This window comes from Monodon monoceros, unplaced genomic scaffold (genome assembly GCF_005190385.1).
Source record: "Monodon monoceros isolate NGI ecotype Baffin Bay Population unplaced genomic scaffold, NGI_Narwhal_1 Super_Scaffold_21, whole genome shotgun sequence".
NCBI lineage: Eukaryota > Metazoa > Chordata > Mammalia > Artiodactyla > Monodontidae > Monodon > Monodon monoceros.
The window spans coordinates 28,828,753-28,851,415 of record NW_021703778.1 but is presented as its reverse complement, the minus strand read 5'-3'; the positions used below and the strand labels follow the sequence as shown (position 1 = coordinate 28,851,415).

The 22,663-nt window shown below is 52.5% G+C and overlaps 1 protein-coding gene across 1 annotated transcript in view; it reads right to left on the bottom strand.

Annotated features, from left to right (window-relative positions):
• Positions 1 to 12,288: 12,288 nt before the first annotated feature.
• Positions 12,289 to 22,663, bottom strand: part of ADARB2 (adenosine deaminase RNA specific B2 (inactive)) — a 364,115-nt gene continuing 353,740 nt past the window's right edge. The window contains exons 8-10 of the mRNA XM_029236216.1: positions 16,774 to 16,955; positions 13,562 to 13,740; positions 12,289 to 12,465 (exon numbers count right to left, since the gene is read on the bottom strand). Coding sequence (XP_029092049.1) covers positions 12,289 to 12,465; positions 13,562 to 13,740; positions 16,774 to 16,955 — 538 coding nt within the window. The remainder of the gene's footprint in view (positions 12,466 to 13,561; positions 13,741 to 16,773; positions 16,956 to 22,663) is intronic.

The following is a 22,663-nucleotide window of genomic DNA, read 5'->3' as shown; positions in this document are numbered from 1 at the left end:
GTGAACTTTTAATTTTCTTTTTCAGTGATAAAATTAATTGTATATATTCTAAAACTAATCCATCTCTGGTATTATATGAACCTGATTTTCCTTTTTTTAGAAAAGATTTTATTGTGGTCTAACTGTGTAAAATACACTGAACATATTTTGACATATTCTTCCACTAAATCACCACCACAATCAACGTAGTGCAGTTAGAACCCAAAAAGGTTTACTCATACCTGTGCATTCCCTGCCTCCTGTGCCTCCATACCCCCATCCCTGTAGCCACTGGTCTTCTTCCTGTCACTAAAGATTGGTTTGAGGGACTTCCCTGGTGGCACAGTGGTTAAGAATCCGCCTGCCAATGCAGGGAACACTGGTTTGAGCCCTGGTCCAGGAAGAGATCCCACATGCCGCGGAGCAACTAAGCCCATGCACCACAGCTACTGAGCCCACGTGCCATGACCCCTGAAGCCCGCACGCCTAGAGCCCATGCTCTGCAGCAAAGAGAAGTCACCGCAATGAGAAGCCCGTGCACCGCAAAGAGTAGACCCTGCTCGCCGCAGCTAGAGACAAAGCCCGTGTGCAGCAGTGAAGGCCTAATGCAGCCATAAATAAATAGGAAGGGAGGAAAGGAAAGGAAAGGAAAAAGAAAAGGAAAGGAAAGGGAAGGAAGATTGGTTTGCATTTCCCAGAATTTTATATAAATGCAGTTATATGGTCTGTACTTATTTACTTGTTTTTGCCTTTCATTCAGAAAAATTGTTTTGAGATTATTTTGTGTTATTGCCTGTATCAATAATTTATTCCTTTTTATTGCTGAGTAGTATTTCACGTATGAATGTGTCACATTGTTTATCCATTCAGTTTCTGGCTGTTACAAATAAAGCTGGTATGAACATTTATGGTAAGTCTTTGTATTCACATATACTTTCAGTTTTCTTGGGTAAATAAATACCTAGGAGTGTAATGGCTGGACCATATGGTTAGAATATTTTTAGCTTTTTAAAAAACTCCCATGCAGTTTTCCAAAGTGGTTGTACTGGAGACTCTGGTTTCTGCTCTGACATGTAAAGAGCTTGGCGATTGTCTCTCCTTCCCACATAGCAAGATAAAAGGTGAACAAACAAATCATTGATATTTCTTAGGTCTCGTAGAGGACTGAGGGTCAGAGGGCAAACCACTGCTCCAAAAACTGGAAAGACAGACGGGCGATTCAGAGAATCACAGCTTCCGAGAAGCAGAAGCTTCTGGAGCTGGATGAGTTGGGCCCTTAAGTGGTAACCTGATGAACTGCTGAGAGTGGGCTGGCTTGAGATAAAGACCCCAGGGGCCACCGCACTTCAGCGGTTAGGTTTCCAGGAGCTCCAAGTTTCCATCGTGAATATCAGAGGAAAGTTCCCTCACCTTTGGTCATAAGCCCAGGGCTAGCTCCACCACAGACGCCTCCTCGCCAAGGGAGACGCTTCCCCAGAGCCGTGTCTGACGTGGGGAAGAATGACTCGGCCCCAGCCCCCTCTAGCTCTCCTGTCCCTTGTGAAGGTCACAGCCCAAGGCCCCAGGCTCACTGAAAGATGGGCCTAATCCCAGGTCTTCAGAACACTTCGCATCTCCCGGCCTGACCACCACATAACCGGCTCCTGTAAAATAGCAGTGGACTTGGACATGGCAGAGGTGCTGGAGTTATCCTGCCAGGATTTTAAAACAAGGGTGATTAACATGCTAAGGGTGAACAGTGTGCAAGAAGTGATGGGAGTGTAAGCAGAGATGCGGAAACGCCAAGGATCAAAACCCCCGGGACAGACATGAAAAATGCCTTTGAGGAGTCTTTCAGTAGACGGGACCTCGAGAAAGCTTCAGTATGGGTCAATAGAAATGTCCCAAACAGGAATGCAAAGAGGAAAAAAAACAATATCCAGGGGTTGTGGGACAATTACAAAAGGTGTGATATCTACATATGGGAACACCAGGAGAAGAGAGAAAGGAGCAAGGAAAAGATTTAATGATAGTTGAGAATTTTCCAAAGTTAATGACAGAAAGCAAACCACAAATCAAAGAAGCTGAGGGGATACCAAGTGCATAAATGCCAGAAAATCAACACTCGAGCACATCATATTCAAACTGTGGAACGCCAAAGACAAAATCTTGAAAGGTGTAGAGAAGATACAGCATACCTACAGAGAACAGTGATAAGAATAACATCAGATTTTCCATCAGAAACCAAGCAAGAAAAGAGTGGAGATGAATATTTAGTGTGTTTTTGTGTGTACAAAACAATCATTTATTATGCTCATAGATTCTGTGGTCTGGAGTTCAGAAAGGGCGTATCAAAGATGACTTTTTTCTCCTCTGCAATATCTGGAAGACTGAGCTCTGGAATTATCTGCAGGTGTCTTCTTGTGTGTCTGGCACCTGAGCTGGGTTGACAGAAAAGTTTGGCTCAGCTCAGAAGCTGCATACCTGCGTGGACTGGTCTTACAGCATGATGACCTCAGGGAAATCAAACCTCTTAAATTGTGGCTCGAGGTGTCAACAATTAACGTCCCAGTCTGCGAGGCAGAAGCAGGAATTGGCTGCACAGCCTGTCCCGGGCACTGTCCTGAGTGCTTTGTGTATTAGCTGCTCATTGAGCCTCATGACCACCAGGGAAGTAGTGCGATTATCATACACGTTTTATAGGTGGGTTGGTCCTTTCCCAGTGCCTCACCGCAGATGGGAAGAGGAAGAATGAGGTTCTGGCTGCAACAGTTCAGCTCTGGGGTTGGTGCTGACGGCGCTAATAACCCAACACTGGGGTTGGGTTTCTGCCCACCTGGCCCCTGGGGCTCCCGGGCTGCAGCCGCGCCTCTGGCCGCCCCTGGTCCCTGCACCCATCCTGACGGGCACGAGCTCAGAGCCCTGCCCCCGCTCTGCGGAGCTCCTCCCTGACTACGTCCACATGTGTCACTCCCAGGGGACAGGGTGGGTGACGTCTGCCTCAGATGGGATGTCTCCTGCTCCTGCCTCAGCCTGTCTGCTCTGTGCTGCCCGCAGCACCCCCGCGAAGCTGCCAGACACAGAAGCCCTCCCCCCCCTCGAAGTTCTCTCTTGCTTCCAAGGACTTCCACATTTCCCTGGGGAAGTGTCCCTCCCCCAGCTCTGGGGACCACACCTGAGCATCATGGGCTGTTCCCTACAGTCATTTCTGGGTCCAACCTGCAGCCTGGGCACAGCCATTCTGTGGGCGTCTCCCCTGAGCTGCGGGGTGTCCAGGAGCAGTGCAGCACACCCCTGTCCCAGGGTCCCGCAGCAGGTACACAACACAGGAGAGAAGGGCAGTGAATGTCTCAGGTCTAGTTCCTTTACAGTGTCCGTGACGTTTTCTCCAAACCTCTGTGCACTTCTCCCAGTGGGTGCTTCTTGAAATAGTTCTCCTGATCTGAAACTACAAGCATTTATAAATCAGGGTTTCTGACATCTCTCCTTGAGGCAGGATGGCTTGCATTTCCCTTTTCTGTCTGCAGAAATGCTGTGGTCTCACCTCCTGACCCTTCCTGTTGATGGACCCTTGCCCAGGATGATCTTGGCCTCTGACTTTACACCATCCTCACGTCTCTGCCAGGTGCCCTTACCTCCCCCTGGTTATTCAGTCCCCCGGGCACTGACTTTGCCAGGTCACCCTACTCTGCGGCCCCCTTGCTTCAATTGAAAGCACTGCTGTCCAGCTGCTAATTATGTTCAACCTGGCGACCACTCTTACTGTTGTTGACACCGTTTAATTTCTTTTTAAATTGCTTTGTGTTCGGTTCCACCAACTAGCGCGTCAGCTCCTTGGGACCAGAGATCGTGGCACGTATGTGGATAGAGCACAATGACTTGCTCATAACAAGTCTCAATAAATATTATTTATTGAAGAACCTGGAGAGAGTGATCACTTTGACACTCCCTCTCAGTGAGCGGCTGAAATCCCAGTAATGGTGGGAAGCGTGGAAAAGCCTTCCTGACTTGAATAACTGTCGTCATTATGACCAGTTATTACCAAAAGTAAGCACTTTCCCCTTTACATACTTATTGAATTCTCATCACAATCCTTCACTGCAGGTATGATTCTGTTGAAAGATGAGGGATTGGGGTTCAAATGCAGAAGCTGCCTTGCTCAGAGCTGTGGGGTGAATGTGGGTCTTTCTGATGCCAAAATCTCTGTGAAAACAGCCTCCACCCACTAAGAAAAGCAACTCAGCCAAGTGCCCAGATGGGCTGAGATCAGTGCAAAGAGCTTCTTGGGTCCTCGGCGCCCGGAGCGGGGCGGGCAGCCGGGTCCCCTGCTGGGTGGGTCAGCGGCAGGACCTCAGGGGCAGGCTGTCCGCAAAGCAGCCCTTGTTTTCAGTGAGATTTCAGTGTCCAGAGTACTTTTCTCTTTGAAATGCAAAGTAGTCCTCGCTAAGGAGCCAGCAGTTCTGAGACTTGAGTCTTTGGATTTATGTGGAGAAGCTTAGTGGCTGGCAGGGCGAGGGCAGCACTAAATCCCTGCACGAGGTGCCCGACGCATTCCTTCAAAGAGAGAGCGTGCAGTTTGGATGCTTGTGGGAAAGGAGATGAAAACCAGGCATTACAGCCAAGGTGGACAGAGGTCACTACATCCCGGAGCTGGAACGTAGCCTCATTCCCAACCATGCGCTTTCGTCCTCAGCTCCGGCTCCACCCCGCTAATTCTGGAGATGCAGCCCCTTCACAGTCATCTTGGGGGTGGGGGGAGGCTGCTCGGTGCATCAGGCAAACATTCACAAGAGCCCCCAGCTGCTTCCACCGTGAAGGTGCGAAGGCTCATCGCTGGCTGCCTCAGATGGTCCTTCCGCCACGTCCAGGCCAGGTCCAGGAGGCCTCAAGAGTGTCCCCTTCATCCCGGGCTTGGTTGTCCGGGTATCAAAGCTTCACTGCTTCAGCCCAGGGAGTAAATCAAAGGCTTTTTAGTGAAGATAGCAATTACAGTTCCCTTCTGCCTCCACCTCTGTCCCCTGGGAGCTCCCAGGGACGGGGGGCAAAGGTCAGAAGTCATGCTGGATGGAACTGATACTTGGTTCCTCAGCCCGAAGCAGAGTTTGGGGCAAAGCTTGGTAAGGAGAGTCCCCAGGGTCCCTGCTTGGCCTCTTCCAGACACGAGTGTCTGAGTCCCAGCAAAATTGATCATTCATCCATCTGTGAGTCTGTGACTCCTGCTATGCTGAGAATCCAAATGCAGAACCAATTCCAAATGCAGAAAGAGTGTTTCCTTTTTCAAATGTCAACAAACGAGTCCTCAGATTTATCCACAGGTAAATAGCAAGTGCAGTGGACATTTTTATTCATTTTGGCTACCGAGTTTCTGAACCCACTTCTCTGCACAGCCCACCCCCTGTCCTGTGCCGAAGCAGAGCCTGCGGCCAGGAGCTGTGTGCCTGGGTCACGGAGGAAAGCGGGCCGAATGTGTGTGTGTGTGTGTGTGTGTGTGTGTTTGTGTGCGCTCTACAAGGGCGAGTCCAGCTCAGCCCCAGCCTGCGGGGACTCAAGGCCAGAGGGTCAGCCTTGGTCCGACCTCTGCATTGTCGCCTGTCATTGTGGCTGCCCCTAGGGCGGGGGCGGTTCTCCAGGACACGCCCAGCAGACACCTAAGAGGCAGACAGCCCTCCTTCCTGCCCCATCACATAGTCACGACAGTAAGGGCTGGTTTCCCGCTTCCTGTGTGTCCACCGCATGGGGAGCCCTGGCTGAAGCATCCTCCCAAGTGGCTGTTTGAGAAACGCGAATTCTCCGAGTGCCCAAGGGAATCATGGAAGTGGGTCCACTTCCTCCCCCTTGGTTTCCAGAATCTGTTTTCCCGCCACGGGGACACGGCTCCGTTGGTTTACAGTTGGTACTACATCGTGAATGATAGCATCCCACCTGGGGGTGCCTCCTGCTGCTGCCCCTTCCAGGCCACCTCACCACTCCGTGGTCTGGTCCGTGGTGGGTCACGTAGTCACCGTCCTACCTCCTGTGACGTCAGGGGGGTCCCTCGGTCTGAGACGTGATACTCAGTGCCTGGGTGGCACCAGTGTCCAGACTAAACGCTCTCATCAGGCCGCCTTTCCGGGAAGAAGGACCCTGACCTGATCCACTTGCTGCTGGGTACCGCCTGGTCTCGTGCTGGCAGGTGTGATCACCCAGCTCAGCTTCGGCTGCAGCAGCCTTGGGGGAAGGACCCACACGCTGTGGTCCATGCAATGCCTCCATCTGCACCCCTGTGGCAACTTTTCTGTGAGGCCCCAGAGTGTCAGAGGACAGAGGGACAGGCTGTCACCTGCCTGCCGTGGTTGCTCTCGTGGCCTCACCTGAGATACCATGATGGTCACCTTCTGCTTCCAGCCTGAGCCCCACCCACCTTCCTCCCTGATCCTCCAGCCTTTCTCCTTCCCGGTCCTGCGCAACCAGGGGGCCATTTGTCATCCCCTTTAGTCTGTACGTGTCCTTCCTCACCTTTGGCTCGTTTTTCCTCCAGACTGAGTGGGCCTCCAGACCTCTGCTTGAAACCTGATTACAGGGGGAGTCTCCCCTCACAATCTCACAAGCCACTTCCTTAAAGTTAATCTCTTTCTATGTTCACGTCCCATTGGGTCTGTTTTTTGGAGACCCCTGGCTGGTAGGTGTGGCCCTAAGTGTCCTCTCTATTTGGGCAACTGACCATAAGACTTGAAAAGTGAGGAGCTGCCCAGCCCTTCTCCCACCCAACCTGAGGATGAAGGAATCTTCAGAACACCCCATCCTCCCCTACCTCTGCCCCCACCTCCGCCTCCACCCTGAGATCTCACACCCTTGCTGTGCTTAATGGGAAATAAATATAGACAGAAAAACATTTTAAGAACTCCCCATCCTGCCTGGGAGGAACGTGTGTTAGGATTTCAGACTCGGATGGATGAGACTGTTTTGGATACAAAAGCTCACCTGCGACCATCACACTGCAACTCACCAGCCCCGTGTTTGGCTCCAGCCCTAGGGTGACAAGCAAAATAGTGAAGTCCCTTCCGCAAGCCCGTGGACGGGCAGAGAATGTTGTTGGGAGACACTCAGTTGAACTCTGGGATGTCCAGCCCGTGCTGAGTCCTGTAGAACTGGGACTGTGGACACCGCTGGGTGATGCTCTAGGTGTCTCCCATGCCCCGATAGCCACCTGACTTAGTATTCTGCGGGAAAACGATGGCCATACCTACACTTCATGTGCAGATCTGGGGGGAGCGCTCAGAACACCTTAAGTATGTGCAGTGTTTTTTGAAGCACTGAAATATTACAACTTCCCTGGTTCCCCTCAGGGGCGGCCCTGGGCACCAGTGGGAAGAGGATGCGGTAGTGAGAAAACAGAGGGAAGGTCCCAGGGACTGAGACGCTGAGTCGGGGTATGGGGGCATCTTCCACTCCGGGCCCTGGGATGCTCTCCGTAGTTCACTGACAGTAAATCCATAAGGGCAGCACCTGGGCCATCCGCGCACAGCCACAATCATTGTAAGGAGACAAAGGTTTTGGAGTGGACTGTGTCATTTCCTTATGGTGGGCAGACCCTCCGTGGACCCTGAACCCCTAGAACTCTGCTTGATGAAAAAGGCCCAGCACCCCAGGAAAGCACAATTGTACTTGATATTTTTATTCGCTTAACAGAAACATTCACTTCTCAGATTTCACTGAAGTGCAGTTTACAGAACTTAGAGGTAAATTAACATGTGTAAATTCATATTTTAAGGTTTTGGATTTTTGTTTTACAAATATTACAAATGTACATCGATTGGTACAATATTGCCATTCAATCATGCTTTTCATGTACATACCTTCACTTAAGAAGTACTATTTATTAAGTTCATTTTGCTTAAAAAATGCTGAAAATTAACTGGGTGCTGCTGGGAAAGTTTTTTTCTCCCTTTTTTACTGATGCTTACATGGCAGAGTGATAGAAATCTAGTGCCGGTGTAAAAAGAGACCCTAGAGTCTAGACCATTTGTCTTTATCTTTAGAGGATGTTTCATCTCTCCAGCTTTGATTCTGAAATGAGTTGAGAACTAGGTATTTCCTTCCCCAGGGATTGACGCTGCCTGCATGTCACTGCAGGAGTGATATTATTTGGTCTAAACTTCTAGAGCTGTGGCATCAGTGTCCCCTGTGGTGGACAGGCTCCAGGGGGCTGAAGGGACTGGTAGGTCCCTCTGGACAAGAAGTCACAGGAACACGCCCGGACCTCTTCGTCCTGAGCAAAGGCCTGACCTCAGGTCAGTGAAGTGGGGCTCAGGGGTGGACACGGGCCTGAGACTTAACGCTCGGTTGTACCAGGAGCCAGGGGTTTAGGATGGGGAGTCAGCCAAGAAAAAAGGAGGAGGAAGGGCAGGGAGAGGAAATGGGAGAAAGAAGAGGGAGAAGAGGTAGGTTGGGGCCGTGGTCGCGGTGGCCCCATCGCTGTGGTTTTCCAGAGCCGTCCCTCGATGGCTGCTCCCTCTGTCTCTTGTTTCCGCTTCCTCATCCCCTCACCCCCTGCCATCCTTTACTTGATCTGATTCAGAATTTGTGGGGGGAGTCTTGTCAGGAGCCGGCAGTGTCCCCGCGTTCCCAGAAGCAGCCGTGCTGCAGCTGGGGGTGAGTCAGCACCGCGGACAGCGGTGGATACCTGGCAGCCGTGACGTCCCCACCGCCCTCCCCGCGAGGGCCCGTCACTGTGCCCGGAGGGGCCTCGGAGCGCGGGTCTGTCCCTCCTGAATCACAGAGCTTTCGGTATTTCACTCCACCCCTGACCCCCGCAAGGACTCAGCTGGGACAGCCTTTCGACATGCGCGGGGCGGTGGGTCCCTGCTCCTGGATGGGGAGGGCGGTAGGGAAACCAGCCAGAGTTCACCGGGCTTTGCTGGGTGTTAATGAGGCTTCTGCCAAAAGACGTCACAGCCATCGAATCGTGGTACATAAACAGAGATTTTCCTAACTTTCCTTTGGTCTTATTAGAAAGTGCTATTTATTGTATTTTGGACCAATTCGATGATTTCATTAGAATGGCTTCTTAAAAAATGGGTATAGAAGTTTCTGTAAATTAAAAATGTCTACTTTAAGTTTCAAATGTCTTTTTAAATTTTTTTAAACAAGATACTGTAGACACATCTTGAAAATTTTAATCTAAAAATAGGATTTCATCAAAATATTCTGGGCATTGATACACCGTGTATTTACTATTTATGGCTCTCCAGACGTGATAAACACTATACCAAAGAAAAAAAGAAAGAAAACATTTAACTTTATTGGTAAGAACAGAATTCTGTGAAAAAAATTATGTGGGAAAAATATGAGCTGTGTTTCCTTGAAAAGCAACTCAAGTCAACATTTCTGAGGAACAGCGGACATCAGACACTGTAGTGGCCAGATGGGTACATACAGACTTAGAAAGGAACAAAAAGGAAACAACAGTTATAGATCTGCAAAATAGACCCGCAAATCATTTGCTCAGCAAAAACAAAACCCAAAGATAATCCTAAATCCAGTAACTTGCTATCACACGTTGTGGGATCATGTGCTGGGAGGGGACAAGCGGAGCCACCGACCTCCTGACCCTCTAGGGCTGGGTCCTGCCAGGAGGACCAGGCTGGGAACTGTACGTTGCTTACGTTTTTCTCCCTGATGGGAAGTGGTGTGGGCTTGGGAGGCAGATGGAGGTGCTGCCGACTTTAGTTGGATGTTAGTGGGAGGGCAGATTGTGGGAGGGTGGATGCGAACACGGAACAGGGCAAGTATGAATCACAGAGACACAGGATGGTGGTCGAGGCAGGTTCGGCAGGTGGGGGGCCCTTTTGTTGGCTCCGTCCTGATTTCAGGGTGACTCAAGTGTTTGTTCTCCTCACAGAGACCCAGGTGGGGAGGTGTGCGGGCTCCTCTGGACTCGAATTCCCCTAATTTTTCTAATCGAAAGATGCAGGTGGACCTGCATAAGTGGTGCTGGTGCTCCCGGGGGCCTGAAGCAAAGGGAGATGCACCTCTGGGCTTCGGGCTGACCTGAGCCAAGCCCTCCAGCTACCCTGGTGCCGTGTTCGAGCCCGGGGTCCTCTCCTCTGGCCTCTGGCCGTCCCAGCCCTCCTGTCCCGTCCCCACCCGCCTGTGCCCGGAGCCCGGGGTCCCTCGTCCCTAGCTCCCTCTCTGTTTCTCCACTCACTCGTGGCAAAGCTCCAGGCCCTGAAGTGGACTTCTTGCTGCCCTAGGGATTCTTCTCTCATCCATCTCTCCCTCCGAGAAGTGCCCTTCTGACCCGACAGACAAGTCCCCACGCCGGTGCTAACAGGGCCCTAGGGGTGGCTTTCTCCAGGAGCAGATACATGAGGAAGTTTGTGTGGTTCTGGAGAGCCAGTGCCTCGAACCCTGTGGGCTGCTCATCATGGGTGGGTGGGCGCCTTCCAAGCCCCTAGAACCAGGTCCCATGGGCAGTGCCCTCTGTGCCCCTTTGTGGGTCGGCTCCCCCACATCTTCCCTGCCATCTGCTCCCTGTAGTAGGAGCTCGTTCATACAAAGCATGGACCACGTCTCCAAGCAACAGCTCAGAGTGCTGTGAGCTGAGCTTCTGGTCACAGATTCCGGCCAGGACCGGACTGTGCCTCCCGCTTTCAGAGCAGGGCTCCAGAGACGGGGCTCAGAGTGTCTGATCACAACCAGCCCTGAGGCCTCTGGTTCTCTGAGCTTTGTCCTGATGGCACGTCAAATGAGCAGACACTAACATAAACTAGCCTTTTGATCCTAGCTTTTGTGCTGAATTAAGATTTTATTTCCTCAATTTGTATGAAAGATTAATACGAGTCATCTATTTGCAAAACCATTTTCATCTCTCTTGAAACTTTATGCTGGAGAAGTTGTCAAATACCCGGTCCGTTTTCTCTTATAAAAGAACTTGAGTAAGTTTGACTTTATATTAAATCCCAGGAAAAGTTTCTCTCTCCATACTTAGTATCTCTACTTCTTGTTCTCTTGTGACAATACCTACAACTCACTTTGTTTTGCTTTTGCCCCGTTGTTATGAGAGCTTTGTGATGCTGCACTTGCCTTTCTTGGGTTAAGTGAGGTGCCCAGGCTGCTACAGAGCTTTGCTATTTATGTTCTGGACGATGAATCTCAGATGCGGATCTTTTAGATGGAGGAACGAGAGGCTGGTTAACCAGCATGATGGAGCCAGAAATGAGTCCTCGGCGGTGAAACAATTCAAGGCATATGATGGACTCGAGATGTCACGGGGGTGCCACCCTCCTGCGTGGACAGGGGGTCAGGATCCCGCCCCTCACTCAACCCCGGACGCCCCGTGTGCTCGGGGGAACCTAAAGGGGGCAGAATTCTGCCTCTTGCACTTTTGCAGCTGCTTTAAGTGAATTTTTTTATTGTTCAGGATGGAGAACAGAGACCCGAGATGAGAGAGCTGGAGGCCCCTCAGGCCTAAGGGGACAGTTCTGTGAGTTTCTGTGCTTGCTTTCTGATAAAACTCAGTTAAAAAGGCAGGACTTGGTCTGGGACTTGGTTTCCTGATTGATTCCCTGGGGGGGACCCTATCAGCTCAGACCTTGTCCATGTGGTCGGGTCGTCATCTGCCAGGGAAGCAGCTGCGTCAAGCCATGGGCGTGGGGCCCGGGGCTGCGCATCTGGGACCCTCGTCACCAGGACGTGTAGCGGTGGTTTCTTCACGCCCTAAATCTTGGCCCCCGGGTGCTTCGGAAACTGTTCCTTTGCTCTCTGCAAGAACGGTCTCACTCTCTGGCCCTCTTTTAGGGGTTCTTTAACACCATGTGTCTCAAATCGTTCTGAAGGGAGGTGGAGTGAAAAAAAATAGTAATGAACATGATAGCTCATCCTTACTGGCTTCTTTGGGGAGGAGCCCATGGCTTTTCTCTTCACCTGTGGCTTATCCTGAAGTCTCACACACGCTGTGCTCGTGGGAACCCCTCGCTCAGGAGGTGCGTGGCGGGGAGGGAAGCGTCGGGGATGGGCCTGGTTGGTTCTCACCGGCCAAGCCTCGGCACTGCTTTTCAAGGCATCCACTCAGACCCTCTGGCCCAGATGGAAATTCCCTTGGACACAAGGAGGAGGGAGAACTGTTTGTGCGTAGGCAGGTGTGGTGGGCGATCTCGGTCCTGGCATCTTGGGAGCAGCCGTCGGAGAAGCAGCATGTCCCTAACGCAAGGCTAGTTGCTCATCTGAGCTTCAGACACGCGTGTGTTTCTGAACACCAAAGGAAAACGAATGCACAGCACAGATCAGCACCGTCAGGGCACGCCACACCCACACACGGCTTCGCCCGCTGCGCAGGGCCGGCCCGGGGCCTCACAGCATTAGTAGGAACTGGTCTTGCTCCGGCGGCTTCCTTACCCAGGTGCCCAGGCCGGCCTTCTGGAATGCTCTGAACAGCTGCTGTTTGACAACCTGGTAGGTGCGTGCCCCCAGCTTGGCCTCACAGTACATGGACGGCGTGTCTCCGTGGCTTGGGATCCGTGTGCTCAGCTGTGGGGCAGAACGAGAGAGGACGGGTGAGCCCTCACCGGGAACGGACCCCGACCAGCAGGACCGCTCAAGCCAGGCAAGCAGGCACTGGCCTGCCAGTCACTTTTCCTTCTCTCTTCCTTTAAACAGAAAAGCAGCGAGATCACCACGTGGGCTTGGAGTTTGCCAAGAGGATGGATCTCAGGTTAAGTCCTCTCACCACATGGATGATGGGAGGGGCTGCGTGAGTCAATTAGTCCAATTCTGGGGTCATTTCACAACGTATCAAAATATCCAGTGGTGCCCCTTAAATATATACACTGTTCATATGCCAATTATGCCTCAGTAACAAAAATATCTATTCTCTCTAATTTGATCTATTGATAAATAAAATTTCATATAAAATTCCAAAAAAAGAAAGAGAGTAACAGTAGAAATTAGGGAGACTTTGCTTCACAAGAAGTGTGAGTGATTAATGAAACAAATAAACACAGAACTTGTCTGCTATTAACAGCACAAGCTGTGCATAATTTTTTTCTTTTTCGAGGAGGAATAGGGGCTCAAATCGGCGTGGGTGGTGAGGCCGAGGGGGCCATGGGAATGAAGGCAGCGTCCCAGGCGGAGTCACCTGCTAGCCCGCCGGGAGGACCGGGACTGGCCCCCGTGTCCAGTGGGGCAGGACCCGGCCTGGCTTCACCACCCGTGCACCAGGGTCGGGGTGTGGTGAGCGGGGAAAGTGGTCGGTGGGGGGCAGCACCGGCTACTGGCCGGCCAGTCCGTCCCTGACACTCACAGCCGTGTAACTGGGGGAACACCTAACTTTTCTGGGCATCCATTTCCTTCTGTCTGGACTGGAATGACATGGACTCCGAAGTTTCTATGGACTTTCTCACGGGCTGCACTGGCCACAGCTGTTCACCAGTGAGCCCCTTTCCACCTATTTCTGGGGCCACAGCATGAGACCCTGCTGCAGGTCAGGGGCCCCACTAGGAGGGGCCACACCTGGGGTTGGCGGGGGGCGGGCAGGGACATGGGGGCTGGTTTGCGTGTCCTGTGTCACCCTGGCTCTGCCCAAGCGGCCGCTCCCTGGGCCCCACCCGTGTCCAGCCCCACTGACCTTGCCGTAGAGCCGCGCCCACCGGGCCGAGAGCCTGTGCTTGCAGAGCCTGGACGAGCGGCCGCAGCTCCGCTTCCCGGTGGTGGCGTCGATGACCTCCACGTCCGCTGTGCCCACCACCCAGTTCACGCTGAAGTGGGGCGACTTCCCAGGATGCCGTGCCTCGGCCTGACTCACTCCTGCCGGGAGAGACGGGGCGCCGGGCGTGAGCGCTGCTGGCCGGGCGGGCGGGAAACGGCTCCCACGCTGGTGGGACGGGGGGGGACGGCCGGCCCGAGCGCCATCGCTGGGGCTTGGATTCGAAGGGTTTTAAATGCAAGGCTGTCCTGTAATAACACTGCCCACGTTTCCCCCTTTCTCTGGATGTTCGTCGCGTGGACTGGTGAACAGATGGGGCCGCATAAAGGCCAGCTGAGAGCGTGCGTTTACGGGGCATCTGCTGCCTGCCCGCTCCCCACAAGGGCAGACGCCAGGGTCACAGTCCGGCTGACGAGATACGAAATGGAGTGAAAACAAGTGAGCTCTGAGGGTGCAAGGCACTGGCTCGGCAAGGTGACTGGAGCCCAGCGGGGACTGGAAACTGGGCCCTGGTTTGAATTTCAGGACCGCAGAGCGTTAAACCGGGAGTGGGTCTTTCTGAGCCCTGGGGCTGCCGAGGATGCTAAACCATGCAGGATGGTGGCCTGGGAGGAGGGGCACTGACCCCAGGGCCTCGGCCACATGCCCTCCGTGCCTCCCGACTCCCCGCGCAGCTGACGGGCTGGCTCCACCCCCAACCCCGGCTCCCACTGGGGTCACGCAGAGAAGGACCTTGGTCTCATGTGTGTTCACGGCCACAGTGCTGCAGGATGTTCAGCCTGGATCCCCACCCCCCACCCCACCCACCCGCCCCTCCTGATCCCTCCCCTGGATCCAGCCCCCTGAGCAGCTGCTCCCATATCCACACTCTGCCCCTTCCCAGCCTCCTGTTCCCCAGTGGACAGACTGGACGGCTGCATGGGGCCTCTCAGGGCCCTGGGTGGGTGGGCCCAGGGGCCCCAGCAGCATCTCACGGGGAAGCAGAGCCTGGTGCTGGGAAGCAAGTGGCAACCCAAGGAGCTGGACACATGGAAAAGTTGTCACCTGTCTCATCAACATAGATGGAAATTAAATTTAACTTAGACACCCAAGACCTGAACATTTGCTTTTAGCGCCACACCAGGAATTCTAGGTCTTTGGGGGCCACTGCAGAGCTGTTTCTGCTGCTCAACCACAGGAAGTCATTAATCTTCAACATTTTAAGAAAGAACAGGAGAAAGAAGAAAAGGGAAAGTGAAAGAAAGACATTGAAACTGGGCCCAAAGTGATATTTTATCAGAATTACTGAAATTATTGACCGTTTAGAAAATGACTCTGGTTTCATAGACGTTGAATTTGAGGCAAGCCTTCCCATCCCTCACCTGACGATGGTGAGTCAGGACTGAGCCCCTTGGAGACGGGCGTGGGTCTCAGGCTCCCATCCCCAGCTCCTACGAGGTGGATGTCACTACCTCTTCAGCTGGTCTTGTTTGTGTTGCTAATTCTTGTGTGGTTAAGAAATTGTGCCATTGCCACGGGTCACAGTGCGTGTGTCGGGAGAACTTGGCCTTCTGGTTAAACGGGGTTCAAATCCTTGCTCCATGTTGATAAATAGAGCATCTTCACACTTAAATTCCTGCGAGTCTATTTCCACATTTATAAATGGAGGTAACAGCAGCTGTCGTGGTTGGTGTGACAGGGTGTGTGCCTCATCTTGACGTTGACGGGAGTGGCTGCTGGGTTTATTTAGGTCCCTTCCCTGAATGGTGGAGCCATTCTCTGGGGGGGAATCGTGGAGGGTGAGTAGCTGCACCGTGCAGATCAGGCCTCTCTGGGCACACCCCCCCCAGGAGAACCACCCACAGGCTGTACGTGGCCATCACCTGCCGGGCTTAGGCCGTAGGGCACCACAGCCATGGGCACAGCTTTGGGTCAGATCCGAAGGCACCGTTCATGGCGAGGACGGGGCTGAGGGAACCCCCTCCGCGACAAGTCGGCCCGAGTCACGGGAAGGGAAGGTGGGGCAGTGGTACTGGATGGGCACACGACCCCTGCTCCCATGGCCTCGCTGTAGTTTGCTGAGTCCCCTCCCTGGACGCTGGGAGCCCCTGGAATCTGACATGGTCCCCGGATTTGGCAGAGGGCCTTAGATTTTAGGAACAGGTTCTGGTGTGTAAAGAAACCTGGGGCATAGCCACTGAGCCCTGGGTGGTCCCAGCCCCACTGGGAGCATCCTCTTCCACCCTGTCTGAGCTTTGGGGTCCGTGATGCTGCCCTTGGCTGGTGACTCTCGTGGGAGGGTTGAGGGAGTGGGGAGGTGTGCTCTCTTGGGGGCTGGCCTGGCTGAGAGCTGTCCCCGCGAGTTCCCGCCACCCCGTGGGCACCATCGTTGCCCCTGGTTTTCTAAGAACAACCTTAGGGTCCTGGGAGTAACCCTTAGGCCTGACTCTTACCACAACTGTTGACTGGCTCTTTGACCTTCTCTCTCCTCTTCCGGGGGATCTGGTCTAAGCCCTGGACTGGCCAATTGCTGTGGGTCTACACATGCCCACCACCCAGGGCCCCCCACCGCAGATCACGGCTTGCAGCCCCTTCAGAGACAAGGCACCGCCCAGGAGGGAGCCGCGGTGGATTACCGGGTTAATTACGGGGGTCACAGCGGGTGGGGCTACCTCCCCAATGCCCCCTCCCGCTGAGCTGAGAGGTCAGCTGCCGCCAGGGGGGCTCATGGCTGTGTGACTTCTGGTCCTCACGACCCCAGGCTGGCCCTGGCGGCCTGGGGGCAGCATCCCCCTCCCAGGTTTGGTGCTGGGGGAACATTCAGGAATTTGCTTCTGGATCAGGTGGGGGCGACCTATGGCCCTGGATCCCCCCTGCCCTGTTGGACACGTGTGTTTATTGCCTGGATTTCTCTGGGCACCGCAGACACTGCCCTGAAAGTGACACTGTGATGTCTGAGGGGCTCATCCTGTTACACCTTAACTCTGGAATGTCATCTGGAGATGCTCCGCACCCGGCTGACCTTTCAAGTATCCGATCTCTGCAGTTCTGCTCGCTGAGTCTTAAATGGCCACGGGCCAGACTGGGAGAGCCTGCCCTGGGGGCCTCAGGGCCTGTGGACGGAGTGGTGTGTGCGTTTGAGGACCTGTTCTTACCGCTGAGGAGGGGCCGGTTGTGCCGGTACGAGGCGGGCAGCTGGCCGATGTCCTCTGTTCTGTGGCTCATGACCCGGGAGAGGTGGCCGGTGTGGTGCAGGCTCCCCACCACGATGCTGTGCAGGTACACGGGCTCGATGAAGTGGCAGAGCAGCGCACCCTGCAGCCCCAGCACGTTCCACCTGGGGGGGAGAGGGGCGTCAGCGCCCTGGCTCACTGGCCTCACCTGGGGGAGGACGGGGGGCCTTTCTGCCCCGTTGTCCCCGAGGCGTCACTGTCCCCATCGTGCAGCTGGCGGTGGGGGATGGGGGGAGCTGGCCTGGGGCTCGCAGCACACTGGACCGGGCATGGCTTTGGCCTCGTGACCCCTGGTGACCCCGAGCCCCTCTCTGCCGTCGGGGGGATGGGTGTCGGTGGGTCTGCGTGTGAATAAACGTGGATCCTTTTCCTGGAAAATGAGTTGTTGGGTGAAGGGGAAGCTACATATTCTCTCAGGGACTTAAAGTCAGATTTAAAAAATGACCCTCTGGGCTTCCCTGGTGGTGCAGTGGTTGGGAGACTGCCTGACGATGCAGGGGACGCGGGTTCGTGCCCCGGTCCGGGGGGATCCCGCGTGCCGCGGAGCGGCTGGGCCCGTGAGCCATGGCCGCTAGGCCTGCGCGTCCGGAGCCTGTGCTCCGCGACGGGAGAGGCCACGGCAGTGAGAGGCCCGCGTACCGCAAAAAAAAATAAAATAAAAAAGACCCTCTGTCTCCAAAGTGAATCGCAATTTTTCTTTATGTTCCCTGGGAAATATCAGAAATTGAATTGACTGCAGTTTAGGGGAAAATACTCTCCCTCCCCACCCCTTTGTCAAACTCAGCAGTGGGCGGGACCTACTGTGGTGACATGAACGACCTTGTTTGGCTCTGGGGGTGATTTGACTTCAGGAGCCCCGATCAGAGGACAAGGCCGTGGTCCTTGACATAAATGAGGCTCTGGGTGAGTGTTTGCTTCTGCCAGCAAAGGTGACAGGAGCCTTGTCAGACATTTCCCTGTAAATTTGAGTGGAACAACTTTCCGTGTATCTGTTATTTAAGGCAACATTTTGTGGTTTCCACATGCTTAAAATCCAGCCTCCATCAGCACAAGCATTATGCAGTTAATTTCTTACATCATTATTCTTTTCATTAATTAACATTTCTCCACGGTTAGAGCAATTAATGTGGTGCTTCCATGCCGTACATTTCCTTTCATGATTAATAAGGAGTCATTCTATTTCCCTTTCCCGAAGCAGTCAATTAACACAGAATTCTTTCCATTAATTACCGAGTGCTCAAACCAGCAGGCCTACCTAGAGAGCAGTCTGCTCTGAGAACCTGTGACACCAATTGCCTTAAAAAATTCTCTTTAAATTTTATTCCGTAAACACAAGCAATTTAGCTGGCGATATTAATTTGCCTCAGAAGCATTGAGGTGAGTGAGAAACATCTTCTAATCTCATGCAAGAAGAGGCAGCCATCTGGCTGGCGAGGATTGAGGAACGGCTCCCCCTCCGTTAAGTGTGGGTCATTAAAGTAATGTGCTCACCCACATAAAACTCAAGTGGAATATAAAAGGTAATATTTATATACAAACAGTTTAGTCCTACAATTTAAACAGTCATTGGTTTTATGAAACGTTTACTTTAGTCTATCAGATTTGCATAACTTCACTTAAAAAAATAATTGTGGTCATTTCTGTAAGTCACAACCTGTCTCTCAGAAAGGAGTGGAGAATTGCCCTTGGGATCTAATGTGTGATTTTCCCAAAGAGTAAGTGTCCAAAAGTGTTGAAGGGGAGCACATTTCTGGAGGCATGAGAAGCAGGGGAATGGACATTCCCCATCGATAACAAAGCCCTTTCTCTAATGATGAGATGAGTATTACAGAGGAGACAATCCTGTGCTTCAGGCTGTCCATGGACTGGCTTTGAACAAAACTTCTGGAACGTATCTGAATGGCTCTGACTCTGCAGGAAGGTCTAAAGACAAACAAATTCTATATCTGGTCTTCTCCTAATAACCTTTACAATAAAGAGACAATCAGCCTTCTCCTTCCCTGGCTGAGTTTAACTTACTCAGCCAACACCATCAATAAAACCAAATGTCGCCCTGAATACAAACCGGAGAGTTTTCAGCATTCCGGATTGAACGGAAAGTGCCTCTCCTTTTATACAAACAGCTGACATGACTGCAGTGTTGACAGAGAAAAAAGTCCCAGGTCTAGTTTTCAATATAGATAATCCCTAAATAAATATATTTTTGTCTGTTTGTCAATCACTGAAATACCAAAGATAAGTGAGGGAGAGATCTTGGAAAAAGGCTGTTTTCTTTAACTGAGAGACAATCTCTGTACCTCGAGGACTGACAGGGACTGTCCCAGGATGGGCCCCACCCAAGACCTGCTGGGCCTGTGCGCCCGGGGCGTGAGACCGATAACCGCGGGCATGGGTGCAGGGACTGTGGGTGGTCGGGGTCCCTGTCTGCCGTTTTCACCCCCGAGGCACGGCCGCCGGGAGGAGGTGCGGGTCCAACATGACAGTGAGGTCTGAACATCACCAAATCCATCCTTACTTCACTTCCCTCCTTGTCCGTGGGCAGGTTTGCTCGTGCCCTGGAGGCACAGTCACACCCACTGAGAAAGGTCACGGTGCAGCTGGGTGACTCAGGCTGAGGCACAGCTGTGAGTACAACGCCATGCACCCTGGGCTCGCCTGGGGGGCTTTGGGAGCCTCCTGCTGCTAGGACTCCCAAGGCCGGGATGGAACTGGCCTGGGTGCAGCGGGCATCAGCGTTCCCAGCGTGCCAGGAAGTTCCATTGTGAGCCGGGTGATGCACAAAGCAGGCAGCATGGACTTGGGAGTCAGTCTACCGGGTCCAGGTGACCTCCGTGTCTTTTGTTGTCACTTAGCCCCTCTTCTGCTTTCCCTCAATGTTCATGATGTCTCCTGGTCACCTAATTTCTAGTTTGTTTTGCAGCTTCTCAGCCCTTTGCAGTGTCCTGGGGGCTGGACAAGGGATGGCTGCCACCTCAAACCTGTGTCCCTGTCTCAGCATTGTTGCCGGAGTAGCAGAGGCAGCAGATGCGGGAGTGTCATCACTGTTACCACGCTTATGTTGGACAAATATTCCTGAGTTTATCACTCACTACCTTTGAAACAGGAGGGAGAGGGGCAGGGCACAACTTTTAAAAGAATGACATAGCCCAAGGACATGACATAAACTGATTAGAACCAAATGGGTCCAAGATGGCAGACAAGTCGACTTCCACTAGACCTTGAGCCTCAGTATATGCTCACTGTAACACATCAGCGAGCTAAGTGACACACCCACAGGCGCCAGGACAGTTCCAAGGCCAGACCATAAAGGTCAAAAAGTGGGTGGTGGCCCAATTTTGGGAAATCCCCACCCCTTCTCCAAAATAGCTGGAATACTCCTCCCACTCATTAGCCTATGAAATTACCCACCCCTGTAACACTGACAACCCCATACCCTGGTGCCTTTCTCACCTTCTGAGGTGGCCCACACTCTGTGGAGTGTGTTTCTCTCTAAATAAATCTGCTTGTTACCTATCATTTTGTCTATCACTGAATGCTTTCTGTGATGAGACTTCAAGAACCTGAGCTTCGTTAAATCCTGAAACCAGGTGTGTGATCTCGGTTAAAAGACTATGGGTTTTGGTGAGGTTCGAGTCCCAATCTGAGATACACGGTTGTACCTTCACCACTGGAGATGGGGTGAAGTTTCCCCTAAAGGCTGCAGTAAGGTGACCACGGTCTTCTGTGAAGGAAGAGCAGTGGTTATTACACCAAGCTGGGAACATTTGGGGCTGGGTGTTTAGTAAGAGCAGTGGTTTTAAAATGACCCATATCTGGAGATTGGAAGCATGAACACATTCCCTCCTGATTTCAGCAGAGCTGTAGGTAACACCATCCGGCTGCCAGGTGGGCTGGGCAGAGAGCCAGGTCCCCACTCTCAGAGGAGGGGACTCTTGCAGCCTGAGATCTCAGTGCGGGGAGTCAGATGGGGCCTCGGTTCCCAGAGAGCATCCATAATTCTTTACAGTTCATTTTTATGGAGAAAGTTTTAATCTGTTCATTTAAAAACACATTGCAATCGATAATCAAGCTCTGGTGCTTAAAATTAGAAACCATATCTAAAGGAACATTAGTTCCAGAAGATTTAGATTTTTATATGCTACTTGCCTCTCGATTCTTAGAGCAAAAACCCCTCCCTGTTTCGCCTGTCCTTTCAGGTGGCTGGTGTTTCCTGTTAGTGACTGTTCAGATCGGCTTCTTACGTCCAGAAAGCCAGGCCACATCCATGGGAACATGGGCCTCACGGGTGACACTTGTCATCTGTCCTGGGCTCACAGAGGTGCAGGGCTTGGTCTGTTTTATCTCTGAGCTGCAGGAAAATCCAACCCTTTGTTGCACCTCCAACCTTAACTCGTGGGTTGAAGGTCGAGTTTCCTGGACCTGGTGAAACGACCCACATTCTGCAGTTTCCCTGGGTCTGCACCAGCCTGGCATAAGCAGTGGCATTTTAGGAATAGATTTCACTATGACTTTGGTTCTGTAATTTTGCAAAAACCACATGAGTTGAGCCAAGTGAGTGGAAGTGGTGTCTCCTACCTTGTTATATTGGTTTCCCGGGGCAGGGGGTGAGGTGGGTGGGGAAGGGCTTAAAACATCGGAAATTTACTCCTGGAGGCAGAGGTCTTAGGTGAAGGTGTGGCAGCCCGGGGGCACCGGGGAGACCCCACCCCCAGGCCTCACTCTCCTGGCGCTCAGAGGCTTGTGGATGCGTCCCTCTGGGCCCCGCCTCTGTCTCTGTGGCCTCCCCTGTGCACCTGCTCTGTCCCCAGGTCCCCAAGGCCTCACTCACGAGGATACACTAGCTGCATTTAGAGGCCACCTTCTCTCACCGTCCTTGGCTTAATCCTGCCTGGAAAGGCCACACTCACGGGTTTAGGGTCTGGGGACAAGGATATCTTTTGGGGCCACTGTTGGGCCCATGCCACCTGCTATGGGGCATTAGGAGATCCCATTGTTTCTGTTTACCCCATACCCTGGGCTCCGTAACCCCACTCTGGGGAGTATGTCCTAAGTCTGTACTCGGAGATTTGGAAAAACGCTTCGGTACAGAGATATTTCTGGAAACATGGTGCACGGAGCAACCACTTGTGAGCACCCAGGGATCCAGCAGCAGGGAGGTGCCCCCAGCCTTGCACGTGGATTCAATGCCCGTGACTTTGAAAGGAGCCAGGATCATAGTGTTCAGTGATGGGCTGTAAGCAAACTGCCCGAAGCAGCAAAATCCTGATGACAGGAAAAAGCCTGTGTTTAGGAAAAAGGTTAAGGCGTTTATAGCCAAGGTGCCTGCTGTTTTCGGTGACGTCTGGGATACTGGCTGGTCGTCTTTTTTACTTTTCAAGTCTCCTAATGTTTCTTACTGTCTCTTATGTTTTAATGGGGGGTGAGGGGAACTTCAGATGTGTGATGCCACTCCCTGTGGGCTGTTTCCACCAGTCGGTGTGACTAGATGGTCCCATCACACTTTCCCTTTATCTGGAGGCATGAGAACGTGTGGCCTTAGGTGCATTTAGGATCTTGTGGCCACAGAGTCTCAGGTTTGGTTCTGTTTTGGATGGAAACCATTCACCCAAGGGAGAGGTATCCACTCTCCCTCGAGCACTGGAACCAGCTTTTATCTGCAAGATAGTATTTTGCTCCAGGGCTTTAACTAAAATTCCTTTTCGGCCAAAAATCTGACTTTCAAAAGACTTTCATGGCCCAAGAATTTTCCTGGGAATTCCAACGACTCTGTTCCAAAGAGAAGAAATTAGATTTCGTTTTCTGCTATGTCAGC